Source organism: Mya arenaria, chromosome 10 (assembly GCF_026914265.1).
Source record: "Mya arenaria isolate MELC-2E11 chromosome 10, ASM2691426v1".
Lineage (NCBI taxonomy): Eukaryota > Metazoa > Mollusca > Bivalvia > Myida > Myidae > Mya > Mya arenaria.
In genome coordinates this window covers 34,462,945-34,482,943 of record NC_069131.1, presented here as the reverse complement: position 1 = coordinate 34,482,943, position 19,999 = coordinate 34,462,945, and the positions used below count along the sequence as shown (strand labels likewise).

Sequence of the window (19,999 nt, the reverse complement as noted above, 5' to 3'; positions counted from 1 at the left end):
TTGCTAGGTCATTGGCCATTCCTACACTACGGGTTCTTGAAAGTGCAACTGTGTAAAGCTCTGTCACAGGGGTCACTCCAGTTAAATGTATTTCACGTCATAGTGTAACCTGCTGTGCATTTTATATCACGAGGTCCACGAGGTCAACTTGGAATATCCCATTTCCACAAAAAAAAACTTGCCCAGACTAGACACCTAAACAACACGCTAATATTAGCCTAAAGCCGCCTATTACAAATCAAATCTGCTCCAATCACTAAACTTTTATTTGCACAAACTCGGCTTTCTGGATGTTTCATGACTATGCGGGTACAGTTTTGTAGAGGTCTGCAACAAGACACCCTTTACCGAGGCTAGTCATGTTCCATTTCAACATTATAATACACCGTTTACGTTTTCATAACTCACTTGTGTCAGGAAAAGTTGCTATTCAAAAACAACATCATAGTTATTATGGTTATATTAACATACAAAAAGGAATGTTAACATGTTTATATCAGATGCAGACGTTTGTATTTTGATATACGCTGCGGAATAAGTACTCAAGTAATTATCACAATCTTAGAACTTTGTTATGATTGTATGGTGTGAATTGTACCGAAGGATTACTTTACTTTTCGTCTAGATATCAATCCTACGTTTCTGCTAATATAATTTTAATTAAAACAATAAAAGCATAAATCATGAGTTCCATAAAAGATCACTTTTAGCCCATGTCAGTGAGAATGTTTTATAAACGTATAAATATCAATCTATTCAACATGTATTCTTGTATGTGTATCCGTCACTGTTAAGCAATTCATTGAGTTTCTCTGCCCAACCATTTGTTGGAATCATTAAATTGTTTGGTTTTAGATATCGTGATGATACTCTTGTGCTTAAATATAAGATAAAATCATAACGAACTTCGAGAATTTTTACTTCAGTATTGGTATACCTGTTTAAGTCATGTCCATTGTTTAATTGGTAATAAATGGACACCGGGCAAAACACATAGCAGCAAACGTTCAACGCAAAACAAATGCATGAAAAGTTGTGTCAGGGGAACAAATCAATACAAGAATATCATAGCATATTTATATATTTAACAATATTATTTCCCTTTAGCTATAGGTGTTAAAAACAGTTGGTATACGTAATAAGTTTTTTGTGTAATGTTTAAGAATACTTTGATTTAAAAAGTGTCAAGTAGGCGTTAAAGTATTTGTTACAGTATTCAGCCAGGTATAAACATAATTCATTCAATAAGTTTCATTAAGTTAAACTAAGCAAACATGCTTGAAGTATATTGGTGTTATAGTTTATGATGCTGGGGTGTTTTTGTTAATTACATTTAACTAGTAATCATTAGATACATGTACTTAGCATGCCGTTTGATCCCTATACCTCCACGACGTTATATTACCAAATTAAGATTTGATTGTACTTTGTTCAGGTTTATAATGATGTTTGGTCAAATGTTTCACCAATTTTATCTGGCTTGTCATTACTCTAAGGTGCATTCTACTACGATAATTATCTTAGCTAGTTCAAGAGATTTTGCAATAGTATTAGTTGTCTGGGTCTTGTGGTAGTTTGTTAATATGTACTCTACCTGAGAAGCAACTCGTACAAACGTATGGGGTGTGGTGTCAGCGTTATTGATTGTCGTAGCAGATCAAACTAGAATCGTAACTTAACCGTAGCTTTAGCTCTTCGCATGGTAAAAACCGTGCGCGATGGGAAGCAATGCGTATAAAACGTTTTGTTTCTTCATTTATTATCATTCATACTGTATAGTGACAAAGAATCAGACGCTATTTATTTTGAAGACACAAATATTTCCTAGTACTTCTCTTCAGTTTGAATAAAAAGATTGTCCTACTGTAACGACCAAATTGAACAATATAACAGATTTGTCGCCCTTCCAGATCTAAAATAAATCATATACAGCAGTAGGCAAGATTTATGCAAATACCGTCCACTATGTGGTCGCGATTTACTACGTTTAACCATTATCGCTCGATTTGCTTACCGATGTTGTCCCGAACCTTCACCGTGGGAGTACCAATGGACACGCTAATAACCCTTATTAGTCTACCAAGTCAGAACAAATGTCAACGCCGCTGATTGGTTGAGTTGAAAAGTTACTTATATTATCAAGAAGCTGATTTGCTAAACGGCCAAATAACCATCAATAGTCAAACTGCCACGGACAATGCAACAAAGCAAAACGTCCATGTACAAGAGAAACACGTCATTACCACAACGTTAATATGCTAATTTAGAGAAGAATATTACTACCTGAAATTGTTTTCGATGTCTGTGTGAATAATGGCCAATCTTTACTTACACTTCTGTTAAGCTGGGTAATTTTCAATTAAAAGTTTTAGCGTAAAATTATATAGAAAAGTAGAACGTTTATTGCATCAAGCATTATGAAAATATTTATTTGATAAACTCTTAAAAACTGTCCTTTATCAACGGAAATAAGTGCAGATATGTATATTCTCCGTGTGACCACTTGTTAGTAAGTTGTATGTTGCATTGGTTTGTCTTTAATTTGCTAATCATCGAAGTATTTAAAGTTTCAGTAATTATTTTGTGTGCAAACCTGCGTATGCGCATTTCAGAAAATAAAACAGCTAAGTGAAAGCTACAACAACAACAACAAGATAAATATTTTTTTTATATAAAATCTTCATTCGACAACTTTAACGGCTGTTGCTCACTCATTGTGTTCGACGCGAAAAACGTAGGGGTGCGTGTTCATATTCTTTATTCATTTGATTTTCATAGTTTGCAACTTCCTTGCAGACTTATGAGCGTCCTTGCATGGCATTCACTTAAAACGCGTTATGTACCTAGCCTGTAATATCGTGCAGTTGTCCTCTTCATCAAAAGTTGACCGTATTAACTAATCTTATCCATATTTAAAATAGTGCTTTTAAAGTAACTTGGCCAGATATTGTAGTCATATTGCTCTTGTAATAGTAGTTCTAAGATAAATGTTTCAAGCATGATACAATCCATTCGCAGAATTCTTCTTTTTTGGGCATTTTAGCTTCTTAAGGTTTTATTGTATCAATCATTATATAGAGAACAACGAACACCCATACGTATATGTGACGTATATATGACAATAACAATCAAATTTATTCAAAGTACTACAAATATAACGCATAGCCCACTAATAAGAGGAAAAGGCCGACACCTGTCAAGCAAACTTAATGTATGAAGATTTCGTCTGCAAATAAGTTAAGTATACAACATCATAAATAGTTCAATGACAAATATTTGTTCTGACATTAATATATTGATAAAGCAGGTATTGAAGAAACGGCTCATTTAAATCAGGTTATCATGTACAAGTGTTTTCGTCAAGATACCAACTGGTATACCGCGTAATGAATGTATTTTGTTTCAGACATAACACTTTAAGAACTCCAAACACTGTACGTATATTTTGCTTTACATATGGGGCATATATTTTGGAAACAAAATATGTTGTTTTATGTTGCAATGATCATTATTCGGAACTCAATCTCGAACAGCAATAACACACGCCCGCTCGATACAAAAACATAGTGTTTAAGAAATATTTTACACCACTGAGGGTTATATGACGATATAAGGACCAGCCAGTTAGTGTTTTTGGACTTGGCGTTAGCCAAGGTCTATTCGCCTTCGGGGACTGACTGGCCAGTCCTTATAATGCCATATGGCCCGAAGTGGAGTGTAAATATTCCTTATATTATACCGAACATTTTATTTTAACATTCAATATTTTTAATGCGCTTTAGAAGTGTTTTATTTAACAAAGCTAATAATGTTTACTTACGACAAATTTTCCGTTGTAAAAATAGCAAGCCGCACTTACCAGGTGTATGACGAAAGTGGTCCATATTACATTTTTGGCGAACCGGTCAAAAATATGATCTGGACCGCTGACGTAGAATTTTTGATAAAAATACAGTGATATACTGACCGATCGACTGTATATATACACTAACAAAGAAGGGACACATTTATGTAAGGTGTGATATATAAATATATTTCCTTTTTAACTTTTACCTGAATTTTTTTACAAACATTGAGAATAACTATAATAAAATGGCAATTTAAATTTAACAGTGGTTTGTCGAAAGTACCAATGAACATATGCAAACCAAACATTTTAAATAATTCTGGAGATTTCTGGCAGGTTAAATTTGGTAAAAAACTAGTATGGCATTTCGCTTTTCGATCTGAACTAGTCTTCATCTGATGAGAGCAATTGAGTTCATTTGACATATAAACGTTATAACAAACATGCCATTTGGACCCTACAACAACGACGTAACATCTTTTTAGTACAACAAAACAGACATAATATTTGACTAAAACAATAAAGGGTCAAAACTCTTTATTCTTGTTTATGTTTAGTGTATGTATAATTCATTGATATCCGTATTCAACATTCAGATTTTAATTGCGTCTCTCGTTCAGTGTATTTTACCCCCTCAACCTTGTCACTCTTTACAAGCTCATTGTTAATTGTTTTGCTGCTGTTTTTGTCCTTGTGGTTTACATTGTATCATTGTGATACAACTCTATTAATAAGCAAATTCATACAAAAAACAGGAAGTTTTAGATTAGCCTTATTTGGAATTACAAGCAATCTTCTAGCTCTGACTTTCCTCTTCACATTGACCACAATGATATCATTATGTTGACACTTTGTTACAAATAATGTCGAGACAACTCAACAATCACCGCTCTGTCCAGCACAGATCCTGTCACAACGGAAATAGGTCGTTTAAATATTGCAAATAGCGTTGAAGATTAAATTGACGCTCTGGCCTTTCTCATTTGTTTGTATTACTAACGTCAGTATATAACTTTAAACAATCAGAGATACTAGATATATTGCGATATCAAAGGTACAAGGGTAGATAAAATAATAACACGTATTAACAATTTAAATGTTAATAGGGGCTTACATGTTTTGGTTAACACAGAAAGTGCAACAGCACCAATCCTTTAAGCTGTGATGATTATGATACGTCTTCAACATTTTTGTTGAAGGCAGCAAAGTGTTCTGCCAGCCTAGAAACATTGAATTTTGTATCCGGGTTCAAATATTCGTAATGTGCATTGTAGCATCTTTCCTATGAACTAACGAAGACATAATACTTTTATGATTGTGATGGTATTTCGAACATGCATTAAACATGTTGTTTGCGTTGCTGTTGTTGCTGAAGTGTGGTAGTGGTGGTTGAGTGGGTGCTGCTGTTGTTTGTTGGTGTTATTGCTGTCGTTTCTTACATTTATTTTATACTAGAAAACACATATTTGTTTTTTAAATGTAAGGACAATATTAAAAATACGTATCGATTTTGAAAATAAAATAAATAAATCGGCTTTTCCTTAATTTGGGACAAAAAGTCTTGCTTTTTGATCGCACAGACTACACACGCGTCTTCTTTGTTTAATTGTCCTGCAGCAAACAATATAAGGAGCAGGAAATAAAAGAACAAACAGTATGCGATAAGGAGGATATTACAAATTACACATTAAGTGGTTATTCATTGCAAAACTTAGTTTCCTTACATGTATAAACTTAAGAGTTTGATGTTGAATAATGTCTAGAAAAAAACTACACTGTAATTAATATATGGCGTGAAGAATTAACAACGCTGTTTCATCATTTACGTCAGGTTAGAACGTATTACACTAATTATGTATTAAACGTATACGTATAATGACGTTATTTCATAATAATGGTTTCGTGGAGTTTGATATGAAAACAAATATTAGAATATCCAGCCAGTGAACTATTTATTTAATGTTGGTTTTTTCCGATATGCCACCAATGTAACGATTCACGAACTGTTTCCTGATCATCAAACAATGTTTGCGCAACCCAAAAGCACTTTTTTGTTTTGAAGCTCTGAAAAAGTGATATGTTATGTTTTAATATTGTGCTTTATGTTTCATGCGTTTAGTGTGTGTAAGGTGTTTCCTTTATGCCTTTGAGTAGGGTATTTTTTTACTTACTTGTCTCTGTAGTTTGATTGCAGTTTTACTTTACAAGATATCGTTTTATTTCAAACATTTTTTTTTGACATAATTATTAAGAAGTCTTTTCAAGTACAATATATTTTTCATAAATGTTCGTTAATAGTTCAAGTTAAGTAATTGTCAATTCATTGAACAATGACCTAAACATACTTTGAAGAAAATATTATCTTATATTATCTTCTTCAAAGTCTTACCCACAACACTCCTTATCATAGAAGGTCACATGCTCCATTGTAATACACCACCATACCACACCCTCCACCAAGATGGTCACCATGACAATCGTCTCCATTTCCTGTTGCAATGACATTGCCCAGAATCGGCCGAAATATTCTAGCTGCTTGGCCATTGGATAATAGTATTGCCTTATTGATCGTTTCGAAAACACACGGACACACGCACAGTAGTTTAGTATATACATATATATTTGCAGCAAACAATGATAATCGGGAAATATTATTGTCCACGGTAAAGTAAGTGGTGAACATTTAGTTGTAACTATTTCTAATACTAGAGTCAGACATCAAATTTAGTCAAAATAAGTACACGCAATGAAATACAAAGCTGATATTCACTGTATACCAATTATCAGTTAATAGCTTAATAATAGCAAATGAGTCATATTTGCATCATGTACACTACAACGTTATGTAATATTTTAATCGAAAAATAACATCCTCCTAGTGTTACATTAAATTGTACGATTTTCATTCTGATTTTAAAATGTTAATTATTAAGATTTACGACACGTGTTTATACCAGTTGTGATGCAAAGCAAGTGGTCAGTTTTATTAAACACCTTAGTCTTAACTACTATTTTTGAATTATAGGAACCTAAGTGGTGGACAAATGTCGATTGAATCATTTTCATTCTTGTTTTCAAAATTAAAACTGGCTAAGATTCAAGCATACGATGGATACAGTTGCCAACCTTTTTAACGATGACCCTGTTAAGTGGTACACCGTTCAGGTCTAACTTACACTGAACTAGAGACATAAAACGTATCAACATACCACTGACATAATTAAAAAGGTATACAAAATTGTTAAAAATGTTAACAAATTGTCTTGGAGGTTAAATTCAAGCTTTTAATTTACTCAATGAGATTGCAAATAACAATATTATTGCAAGTTTGTATCCACTTACTCAAAATATCCTTTTACAAAACTGGCCCCTGTGTTACTTAAAAAAATACTTATATAAAAGGAAGATACAATATTTCTTTTGAACCAAAATACGTCCATATAGCTTGCGTTAAAATGTAGATCTGAAACGTAATATATCGGAAATCCAAAAATGTACATGAAAATTTATGCTGCTGGATATTTTATATTTTTTATCGTAATCGTATGGTAAATTCCGATTTATTTATCCGTTACGACACGAATTATAGTTCTATTCGAGCACATTGACTTATTGAATTATATGACACCCATGAATGTCAAGGAATTAATAATTTCTCATTACTAAAACTCGTATTTTCTTTCATTCAATTCAAAGTCAGCTCCAGAACAATCGTCATAATCCGACGGTTGTGTATATTGATGTAGGCGGTCAATAATCCACTCTTTTAGTGTTCTTCGTGTTCATTAGTCATTTGAAACTTATTATATAGTGTTTGGTTTATCGGTGTGTGACTTTTGTAACGGACACAATGGAAGAATGATGGCAATATAACATATGGGTTTAAAAATATTTATTTACAGTTACAAACTAAAATACAATGCAAGACGATGTGATACTTGTGTAATGTGTACATGGTACATGTATTCTTAATGATTGTAACAACATTTCTCAAACGTACATGAAACAATGAATTAAGCTATAGATATGTCTTTTGTAATGAATGAAAAATGGCAACATAATGTATAGTTTAAATACTAGGACGGTTTTTTTAAAGACTTAGAATTAAAACAATAGGAAAGCGTTTGAGTTTGTTTTATATTTGGAACACTTTATAACTGGAACAAAATGTATGTTTATTTAATCGTCATTTTTTATAATTTTGATAAAACATTACATTGCATGCAACCATTAACGAGCTTATACATACAAATATTTTATTTATATTGAAAAAACAAAACATATTTACACTAACTCCGCAGCAATATTTGTTGTTACTTCCATACAGCATGTAAGCTTAAACAGTTGTCTTTTGCATCTTTTTTGACTATCGACTAATGAAAATTGCTGTCATCCCCTTTGAAAACGATGTCCATTGATGAATAGTCTGGATTAATAATATATGACTAAAGTCCACCAAAAACGTTTTCCTGAAATTAAAAATTATGCTTAAAAATGGAAATTCAAACTATGCCGGACATAAGTTCAGTTATAAATATGTACAACATTGCCCAGTGTAAGCACATTGTATCTTGAGCTTGGCTTATTTTTTAAAAATTAATTTATAGAAAGAAGTACAGGGCATGTGTTTACCGAATCAAAATCGTGGATTCGAGGATTTTATATATGGAAACATATTATTTTGCTTAGGAAAATCATAAATGAAAAGAAAGGCCCGCTGATAGGCAAAGTTTTATAGACACCATTGAAAGTAACTGCCCAAAATTATCTTGATTATATTATTCCAGTGCATAAGAAAATAATGGTTGTTCAAGGTTTGCAGCTTTTCATTTCACCGATATGGCTATTTCTATTTTTTAGATTATACCATATGTTCTAATACTTCTCTCAATCTTTAAGTTTTAAATACACTCTTGTCAAACGTAGGGTTGAGTTGTATTCATCCTGAAATTTTACTCCATTTTGTTAAACATGTTACTTAATTTTGCTCAATATTACAGTTAATGATCGACATCCAGCCGTTAATATAAAGTATTGCTTTATAAGCTCAGCTAACTGTAGTGATATTTGGCTTGATTCTTGTTTGAATGTTCAATTGGTTAAATAATCGACAGAAGTTAAGAAGTATATACGTATCAAAGTAAATTACTACGATAAAGGCTCAGATAATGTCTGATTAAACTCCTAGGGCCACGCGATGCCTTATTAATATATTTGTATGTGAATGTATTAAATTATCATCCCGAGGGTTACAAAATTTTAAGAGACATTATTTGTATACAAAAACACTTTGATAAGTTTACATTACGAAAACATAATTGGCCTTTACAAAAGTCACTTAATAGTGACTTTTTGCATGCCAAATTAAGAATGTACTTTCAGGGTTTTTTTCATGTTATTACGACGGTTTGTAATAATAATTGGTGTCAAAATGTCAAAACAGTTAAGAGAAGTCGTTTTAGTATACAAACACTTCGATAAGTTAACATTACCGAAACTTACTGGGCTTTAAAAATCCGTGAACGTATTCGTACAAATTTGATTTTCACTAGTTGTAAAAAACCCGCATTAATCACTCTAGATGATCTTTATTTAAAACGAATACATGTATACATGAATATTTCACTGTACAATTTCTAAAAAAGAACTTTGTACCTGGATTCAGCAAAATCATTTTAAACATTTACGAATTAAAATTGAGTTCATTTCCTTCATTTGACTGTTATTATGATGTATATATTATGTTAAATTCTATTATCATTTTAAATAAGTAAAGGTTTAAGAAACGCATGTTTATATGTTTCTGCTGTATCGGTCTGTATCGGTAAGTTAATGTAAGCAGTATATGTATATTCCATTTTAATCCAAACACATTATTTTTATATTTAACCTTTTGCAAGAGTGTTTAGAATGGTTTTGGGCTAAGTGGACAATTCATTTGATATTAACACAAGCATTTGCACATGTTTGTGTAAATATTAAATGAATTTTCCACTGCAGCAGAGCTGCTTGTTATTTAAAATGAGGAGAAATACTTCCAAGTTGCATTAACATTTGCATAAGAATTATTACGTTTCCCTTCCACTCCTGGCATGTTTCACTAAGTTATGGAATACACTTTAATTAAATGGATTCCGGCAACTTCAAGCCCGTAGAGGCAGCGCATTTGCGCACATTATTACTCGCATGCATATACATAAAATAAGTGTTCCTTACGTATGCAATGCTGACATTTGCGTTTGAAGAGACGTTTGAATAATCAGTTGTTTGGTCCATCAAACGAACATCTGTTACTTCAAGAGTTTCATACCTAACATCGTTGAGTTCAATTTCACGCAGATTAGTATTCAGTGCGTCATAATCTCTTCGGGCTAATGTATTGAAACATACATAAGTTCATGCTTAGAATTATACAAATAAAGCCAACGTATTGACTGTAAACGAACACAGTTCTTTTTTATGAATGATATACTGATAGGTACTGTGTGTTTGTTGGAGTGTGCGTTTCTTGTATATCTATTTTTGTGCCCAAAACAAAGATAGTAGTTTAACATAGACAGCTCCAAATTACAAATCAATCAAAATGATACAAATGTATTGAATTACTTACCATCTTGAAATGAATCGTTGCTATGTATATCATGGTGTTTTGCGTTTGACCTTCTCCTGAAATACATCATTGGACAATTATTGCTTACTAAGATTAAACATCATTTGCATTACCACCGTAAACATCTGGGTTGGTTCCATATCGTACTGCCAAGCGCCGTAATATTGCCGTAAAAATCTTGGGTCATTGATATAAAATATATTTTTATACGCTTGGTTTTTTCACGCATTTTTCGTCAGTAATATACACGGCAAAAATGATTTTTTTGTGAACAAAACCGTGCTCGTTAAAGGACATATCAATCCTGCTGTAAGCTATGATACAAATATTTTGAAAAAAGGGTTGATAAGGGCTATGTTACTTTATATGGTTCATACAAGGAGTCATTCAATTCAACGACATTCAAATTAATTATGCATTTTTGCTATCTTGAATTATTTAGGAAAGCAGGTTATAGATTTCACTAATCATTCTTTTTTATCCAAGCAGTTTTTTATTCACCGAGATAAAACATTTCAAGTTGATTATTTTGACATAACTGTTACGAACCTTTTACGAAACCAAATCATTGCAAGGATTGCAATTAGTATAATCCCCACAATGAATCCACCAAAAACCCATCCAAGTGCTGCTGACAATGTTGTCTGTTTTTCACTTGTATTGTCTTTGCCTGTATTGCCAATGTCTGCAGATCAACATAGAAATATACACTTAAGTTACAATAATATATTTACGGTAGCACACCCCTAATGAAAACCTCCACTTGAAACTCTTCAATTTCAATGCTTTAGCCTTTGTGGTTAAGCACAGGACTACTAATCTTATGAGGTTTTCACTGTAGCGGTTCGTTTCGATCCAGGAACATTTTACTTTTCAGTTTTTCTTTTTCTTTCAGTAGCATTTTATTACAAAAGTTTATACAGCATTTTCTTTAAAAAGTAATTAATTTCATTTCTAAACATAAACAAAAGCTTCTTTGAATATGTTATATATATATATATATTCTTATTTGCAGTCACAAATGAAATAGGTGGTTGTGAATTTCAAACCCTTATGTTATAAACCAGACGTTAAAACATTCTGATTAGTTTTGCATATTGTTCCAAACCTTAAAGTTAATTAATAATGAGGAACATGTTCTGAGTATTTCTAGAACTTGTTAACTTTGCTTTTAAACATCAAGGTTACAATTTGCATGCGTCAAAACAGTGGGTTAAAATTGTAATACCATTTGGCTATTTCAGTACAGTTAGTTTATATTTGTTGATGTCTTAATCAATAATGTATTATTTCTAAAAGCAAATATATTTTCGTTACTCTAATACTAAATTATTACCAAAATGTTGAAAATAAATGAAACAAAGGATTTTCTTGTTTAGGGTGATGCCGTTTTTATAAAAAAAAAAATCTAAAATGGGGGTAGGGTAATCCAAGTTTAAATAAAATTGTTATTTGACGGTAAATTTATTTTAAATTTTGTTTTTGAAATCAGGACACGATACACATTATAAATTATGAAGCTGATTATATTTTGAAATGATGGTCATTAGGGGTGCGCTACCTTATTTAAAAGGCAACAGCAAAAATGGTACCCATTCGTCTTAAGTGTGTATCATCACACCTTTGCCACACCCATTATATACCATTAGGTAACATACGTTTGTTAATTAAACTATGATAAATCAAAACAGACAAACAAAGTTCCTTTTTTCAATACATTAAATAAAAAAATAAGTTGTAAATAACTATATAATAAAGTAGACTTATTGTAAGGCCGGTTTGTTTAACAGATTGTTGTCGTTAATGCACGTTTTGGTTTTCTTTCAATTAACCAACCTAAGTTGTTCTGGGAAATGGATCGAATCCAAGAAAGGCGTTTTGCTCGGTTTTCTTTCCACCAAACCAAGTTATAAACAATGCTCGTGCCTATTGTCTTTTCAACCCACCAATGTTTTTGAAGGTTTGACGCTATTTCAAAACATATGCAGCGCAAATAAATGACCCTATTTATCGTCATATAACTAATTGTTTATCAATACCTACAATATGTAGCAGAATTATAAATAATACACATCAAAATATAGACAAGAAATCATTCTATTTCGACAATTATGTTTTTAGTGTATGTTGCAAATGATGCATTTATTTAAGGATTGATCACATTTTTTCTTGTGTTTATGTGGAATGAACGTGAACGCAGTAGCAAATTCCATGAAGCGCGCCAGCCCTTTTTCGTCATTTGCTCGCTTGCTCTACTGCGTTCATACAACATAAACGCAATGAATAATGCGATAAATAGTTATATTATAGGGATGGCAACGAGTAGAGAAATTAGTACTCGAGTACACAAACAATTTTCCGATCAAGTACTCGGGTACACGATAGCTCGGAAAACTTGAATTGGTTTTCGGGAGAGACAAGTTCATGTAAGTATATATTTGCCATTTTCACCTTTCAAGTCCGACGTTGTGTATGATGAACAAAACTCAAAATTAGATTGAACGAAATTAAATTTAATAGCATACATTAAACTTCAAAATACAAAGTACATGTATCCAAATAAAAAAAGCACAAACGAAAAACTAGCACTACGTAAAATTGAACAATTTCCTGTTTGTAGTGCCACCAGTATATGCTCACTCGACAAAAGCGTACATTTACACGATTTGCTGTCGGCTGCTCGCCATTCAAAGCTGTAGACTAAAATCTACTGTGATATATGTTCAGTTGTTTACTCTACAAAATATTATGTCTAAGGGTATTTCGTCATACTGTGAGTTTGTTGTTAACATCATTATTATTCATTATTCCAAATTTAAGATATCCAACAATTAATTTTGATGACCATTGCAAAAATACGCCCATTAAAGAATCAATGCTCGTAACTGGTGTTCCCAGTTCGCTCGTCAACGTGCATTGTTTGGTTAAAACTAATTGATAAACAACATAGTTTTGATAGCGGTCCATCTCCTAAACAAACTGTCATTTAATTATTAGGATCAATTGTGAACCTAGAGGGGACTATGGGGACCGTACATTGCCTTGTTGGCAAGGCGCCAGTACTGTTAATATCGTGTATTTCGTGAATAATAAACATTTTTTCCCGACTATTCGAGTAGTGATAAAGTACTCGGGTACTCCTTGCCATCCATGTTATATTTACATTATAAATAATTATTCATTACGGTTCAGAATTACCAATATCTTCTACAACTTGGTATATGTTCTGAAATAAATGTTACCGAAAACATACGTAAAAAGACGTATAAAAGAACAGCTGATTTGTGTAACGTCGTATATGACTAGTTAAGTGACGTCGCGCTAAAATCCAAACAATATTGAAGAAATCAATGACGTCGTAACTCATTGCGTGTAAAACAATATAAACGTTAGGTTTCATCTATAAATAACTAGGCGAATGTAAATATATGTAATGAGTAGAGTTAGTGGCTAGTATCTTAACATGTGTTTATTGTGGCAAACATGCATAGAATAAAGATAACAACAGGTAATTTGTCTTTGTAGCCCCTAGAAAAGTATTTGTGTGAATGTTTTTGTCTCTAGCGCTTACTGATATATTTGTGTTTGGGAATGTCCGAATTATATGAGTGTATAAATATTTCGTATTTTAACCTCGAACTGACCTTAGACTTAATCTGAAAGTGGCCAATGTTAATGTTAATGAAATTATTGATGGGGAAGTAGTATCCATGTAAATATTCACCCTCATCTGTTGATCTGTTAAAACTTGTCGCATTCAAATATAACATTTTTACTGAATTGGCAAAATATGGCGGCCATTTAGGACGCCATTTTGAATTTCTCGGTCCTCACCACATATTGGCAAATATATGACACCAGTTGCATAATACAAACTTTACCAACTACTTTTGCAATAACTTGTTCTTATTTATGCAACTCTTCCCAAAAATCCACGGATTATCAATCAACTATTAATTCCTATTAGGTATTGAACATACAGGTGGTATACAACCTTGAAATGTTCCAAAAAGTTGACAATTTAAATGCTTCAGAAATGATATATGACCACAAGTCATTCCTTTTTGAGGAGTTTAAAATTCCATGTATATATATATATATATATATATAGAAAATTGAAATACTTAAAACTTTAAAAAAAGAATATTGCTTGTTTAATAAATATAACAATTAATAAGTTTTCAGCAAAAATCGATATAAGGTGGAGGTACGTAATTGGCCGGTACATCTTACTAGAACAAAACATGCCTCCTTCTGCTTTATATGTCTGATGGGAAGTGTTTATAACATATTAAACTATGCTTTATATTGAAAAATTGTATTAGTTGGTAAATGACTAAAAGAATAAGAGAAACATAACAAATGTTTTAGCACTTTTTCACAATCTGACCTTGAAATGACATTGACATTGACCTATTGCGACCTTAATGGGTAAAGCTTCACATATGTGCATAACTAGCTACAAGTATTTAAGTCAATACATGTTTTTGTTAAATAGTTTTTATACAAATTATAAGACCGTTCGTTTGCTATTTTGGATGTTGTCTTAAAATAAACTTCAGACATCCCCCAGCACAAATATACCAACAAACGCTTTGGACAAAACAAAATGCACTCAGGAACTGTACTATTTTGCAAGAACATTTGAATAAGTTTTGCACTCCAAAACGTTAAGTACCTAGAAATCAAACCACGTTAAAAACATTCAAAAGTTAATAATAATATATAGAAAGTATATTAAAACATAAAGCCTGTTTACCTTTAGGACAATATCTTCCCCTGTATCCATTAACGCAGCCGTATAAACACATTCCTGTTATTTCAGAACAAAGTGTTGTGTTGTCCTTTCGTTTACAATACTCTTCACACTTGTTTTCACATTGTTTTCCAAACCTTTTTGAAATGCATCCATTAGTACAATGTCCATCAATGTCACACATGGAATGTTTACATGAAGTGCTGCATTCCAGTCTACATTTGGGTCCATATGTTGTATTTTTCTTGCATTGTGTGCACGATCCATCAGCTTGATTGCAAGATAAGCATTCTGGTTCACACTCCTTGTCACATGTGTTGTTCCAATATCCAGTAATACATCCATGAAGACATCTTCCCGAAGCAGAATTGCATTTATTATCTACGCATTGTGAATTGCAAGTTTTACAATATCCATTTCCATGTACGAAATATCCGCGTTTGCAAATTTTGAAATTTATGATATCAAAAAGCTTTGCACAGGACGCACAATTTTCAAGATTACACATGCAGCACTCATTTTTAATTGCAAGATATGAAGTATTTGTGCATGAGCCGCAATTTTCAGAATTCGCGCAAATATCTGTTCTACATGTACACTGTTTTTTTGCGTTTGTAAATCCACGGTTGCATTCGGAACATAACCCATCTCGGTCACATTCTCGACATGATGTCGGACAAGATATGTTACAATGCTCTCCATAAAATCCCCGTATGCATGATGTGCATGATCCATACTCTTTTTCGCAATCATTTCCCTCACACCCTTCAGGACATGTATGTCCACAATTTGTACTATAAAAACCCGTCTTACACTCTAAGCAATCAGAGCCATCATAACGTGCGCATCGTTTGCAGTTAGGGTGTTTGCATTTTTTGTTACACATATCACTCCAATATCCATTTAGGCACCTATAATTGCACTTCCCATCGTAAAGATCACATTTGTTCCAGCGTCCGAAGCAGCAACCACAGCTCTCACACTCACTTGGAGTTGTTGCCAATGAAACTATGACAATATAAATCAAAACTAGAAGCAACACTTCTATTAGACATGTGAACGAAAGATGTACGGAGTATTATTTGATTGCATGCGTGCTGGATAAGATTTCTTTCTATAGTTATTTTTATATACGTTTATTATATGTAAAGTTACTTTTCGCAAGTGGTGTTTTTGCATTTTTGATAAATTATCACCCTAATATCCATTTTGACACCCATAATTGCACTTCCATGTGTAGACATTTCATTTGTTCCGGTTTCCGTTGCAGCAGCTACAGCCTTGACACTCACTCAGTGTGTGTACAAATGCTACTACGACAATTAAATTCAAAACTAGTAGCAATCATAATTATATCAGATATGTGATAGAAAAAATAACGGATGATATCATATATCTGATTGCATAAGTGTTGGATAAAAGATATTTCTATATTTTTGTTTGTATAAACGAGGGGTGTCTCAGACGTTCGAGGAGTTTTTATCTGTTATGATATATAACGAAATGAACAATTAATTATACAGATACAAAGTTAGTACTTGTTTTTTACATCTCATAAAATTAAAAAAAAAATCAAAAATAAATATTGTTTGTTAAACATTGATTTAAACAAAGCTGCTAATGACGCTCTGGCGCCCGTTACATTCTTATATTTTTTTTATGTTATTCGGTCATTTGTTCTCGATGAAACACCGCCAAGTTTAACATTCATAGTGGCGCAATATCCATTTACTGTCGGTACCTTATGCAATTCACTTTCAAATTGAGAAATAGCTGCCTGCTTTTTCATCGGAATTTCAACGTCCAGTCTGGACTGTATGGTGGGTTGCTTAGTCTCAGATAACCGTGAACTTCGAAAAAAGCTGGGTTGATGTTGTTGTGTTGGCAGGTGCATTGTCTTGGTGTGAAATAAGATCACACGGATTGAAATTCGGGCGCTTCTTCTGTAAAGCGTTCATTAATGTTTTATAAAATATTCTATAAACTATGGATCAAGTTGTTGCGCACTGTTTATCTTTTTAACAAATACACACGCAATTTTCCACATTAAACATTTAATAAACCTTCCTGAACAGTCGTGTTTAATGTTGCGGATTTTAATTGATTTAACCGTAATACCTCGGAATAGTATGCCGCATTGACGGTCTGTCCATAGGGCACCTGATGAAAAAGAATCATCCATCGCCTATCTATAAAAGCAAACATGTGTTTTCCACCCGACTTCAAAACACTCACTTTCTTCGGTGGTAGAGTGTTAGTTGTCTTCCAAACGGTAGCTTGTTGTTTGGATTCGTGTTCATGCTGCCATAACCAGGTCTTGATACAATCCAGGGATTATTTTCATTATTGTCATATCAATCTTAAAACTATATAGAAGACGACATTCATTTGGTTTTAAGTTCGGTAGACAGTAGCCTCGGTACCCACCTTTAACTCTCTCGTTTATTCCACATTCAGGGAACGGCAACAACGCTCGTCGTCTCCGATAGACTGACGCCCGTCGTTAAATCGTGCATGCCACTTTAACACCAGAGGTCTGCCTTCATTCTTGCCAGATCTTTTCATTATATTAAACTTCTCTGCAGGCGTTTCACAAAACTGAATTACTGCCCGTTGTTTCACATCGCTACTTGACGTCATATCTTCATAAGTCTAATTTAGATAAATGTGATCGTATTTACAGTTTTCCTGTACATTAAACTGTTACAAACATTAAAATAACATGATATGAAGTCATTGGCGGCAGACGAAATTGCGCAAAACACACAAAGGGGAAATATGTATTTGTATATATAGAATACATTGCTTGTATAAATAACGTAAACTTGCTTTCCCCCCGGGGGACGTTACAAGGTTTCAATAGAAACGTTTTATATGTTTTGCATGAATGCAACTCAACCAACTTTACAGCAATCTTATTTCATAAAGACTAATGATTTTATAACATTAATAACAAGTAAATCCATCCGTTGAAACAAAACTTATGAGAAGAGTCTACGAAATTCTGAGACAACCCGATGCTATGTTTATAATTAACTAATCTATATAGTTAAAACTTGTCCTCATAGTATATTCGGTTAGTATTGGTGAGTGTTTAATATGAATAACATAATCCAACGAGTAAATATAGTCGCATTGTGCAAGAAAATAAAACTTCGAAAAAACATTAACTAGATACTGTTACTTTCAAAAAGCAGAATGTAGCTTAAAATGTTTTCCATAATTGTAGTGACCCCCTGTGGTTCGTCAGTCAATATAAATATATGATAAAAAGAATCGCATTTTAGTTTATTCAATCTGATTTAAATACTGAAAATGAAAACAAATTAAATAAATACTTACTCTGAGTTTGAACAAATATCAGACAAAGAACCAGCACAATACCCATGGTAAAGTTATAAATGAAACGCAACTATAACCATTCATCTTGTTATTCTATCATTTGAATTCCGTCATTTCCTTTATTCTGCCAAACTAATAGCAATTACAAAACCTCACTTCTTGCTTCTCAAATGTATAGCCACATTGTCTGAAACATCATTGTTCATAAACACATTGTTCGCTTACAAATTGCGCACACACCGGGACGTGAATTAGTTACGAGTGTTAATCATTGTACAGCACATCCACACATTCAGGAACTGTCTCAAGTTGTAATTTGATACACACATAATTCAAGAAGTTCAGGAAATGCGTCATTAAGCAAGCTATTTTGCTGCATTAAATATATTGAAAACAGTTAAAATATAGTTCGTCTTTTAGACAGGAAACATTCAAGTTCTTAAGAGTTAAACACAACGATTTCTTAGCGTTTGTTTGCATGCGCATAACGCAGTAACTATACGTTAGTAGAATAAAATGTAAACTTTACGTCCCATCCAGTGAGTGACCTTGAACGTTGAGGGGCAAATGCTGCTAAAAAGGGAGAGCACTGATTTTCTAACTTCTTTAGCAAGTATGACTTATGCAACTTCAGTATAGTCTAGACCCATAAATGCAAGCACGCTTTAAAAAACATTTTAATGCTTTCAATTATAATGCATAACATATCTAGAGCTTACATTTTTTTTAAATGTATTAAATGTTAAGTGCGTTCTCGTATATAACTGTTATTTTGTCTATGCAAATACATTGATGGAATATAAATGAATGAATGGAGTATACATGTATATATAATATATAATATGCTTTTGTATTAAAGATGAACTTTATGTTCATGGTACAAATACATTTTAGGCTGTGCCCAGTTCTGCTATTGAAACGTATATGGGTTAAACTTGGCGTTACAAACTTATATTTAAAATAAGTAATTTGAAAAAAGAACGAAATCAGTAATGCCTATATGAAATTTGTGAGAAAGTTCTTTTACATTTAGTCACATGTTATCCTCCCATCCAAACGAAAAGGTGAGAAATTATATGAACAAATACAATTATGAAATTACATAACAAGAACATCATTTATAGATGATTTATATGTATGTGACTCCTGGGCCCATTTCATCAATAATCATGGAGCAGTTTTGTTCCGAGGAAAACAACTTAAAAGAGAAGAACTGCATTGTTTTAATACTTCCTATGCCTTGGATCCTTGATAACACGGTCTCAACATCAAGAGGCAATCATGTGTTTTACAAATGCGTCTTTCATCAATTACTTAACACACGATACTCTATGTCAATGTCCATACAAACGGAAATCCATACATGAAATGTTGTTTTTGTTGGTTTTAATAATAATAATAATACTAATAATAATAATACTAATAATAATAATAATAATAATAA

At 32.6% G+C, this 19,999-nt stretch overlaps 1 protein-coding gene across 3 annotated transcripts; it reads right to left on the bottom strand.

The window, feature by feature from the left end:
• Positions 1–7,790: 7,790 nt before the first annotated feature.
• Positions 7,791–18,811, bottom strand: LOC128206918 (multiple epidermal growth factor-like domains protein 10). Of its 3 annotated transcripts, XM_052909656.1 has the most exons (6): positions 18,556–18,811; positions 15,217–16,221; positions 11,007–11,142; positions 10,458–10,513; positions 10,064–10,218; positions 7,791–8,316 (listed from the first exon to the last, which is right to left on the bottom strand). In XM_052909656.1, exons 1-6 carry the CDS (start codon positions 18,599–18,601, stop codon positions 8,293–8,295), a joined length of 1,422 nt encoding a protein of 473 aa, XP_052765616.1. In that variant the 5' UTR covers positions 18,602–18,811; the 3' UTR covers positions 7,791–8,292. The 3 variants fall into 3 exon arrangements, with proteins under 3 accessions (XP_052765616.1, XP_052765617.1, XP_052765618.1); XM_052909657.1 differs by lacking the exon at positions 10,064–10,218; XM_052909658.1 differs by lacking the exon at positions 15,217–16,221.
• Between the last annotated feature and the right edge of the window lie 1,188 nt (positions 18,812–19,999).

Excerpts from the sequence above, each read along its gene's own strand:
- LOC128206918 (XM_052909656.1), bottom strand. The coding sequence starts at position 18,601 with ATGGGTATTGTGCTGGTTCTTTGTCTGATATTTGTTCAAACTCAGA. Across the intron at positions 10,514-11,006 it reads ATGATTTGGTTTCGTAAAAG|GAGAAGGTCAAACGCAAAAC; the intron begins GTTCGTAACAGT and ends GATGTATTTCAG. Across the intron at positions 10,219-10,457 it reads CAACGATTCATTTCAAGATG|CCCGAAGAGATTATGACGCA; the intron begins GTAAGTAATTCA and ends TCAATACATTAG.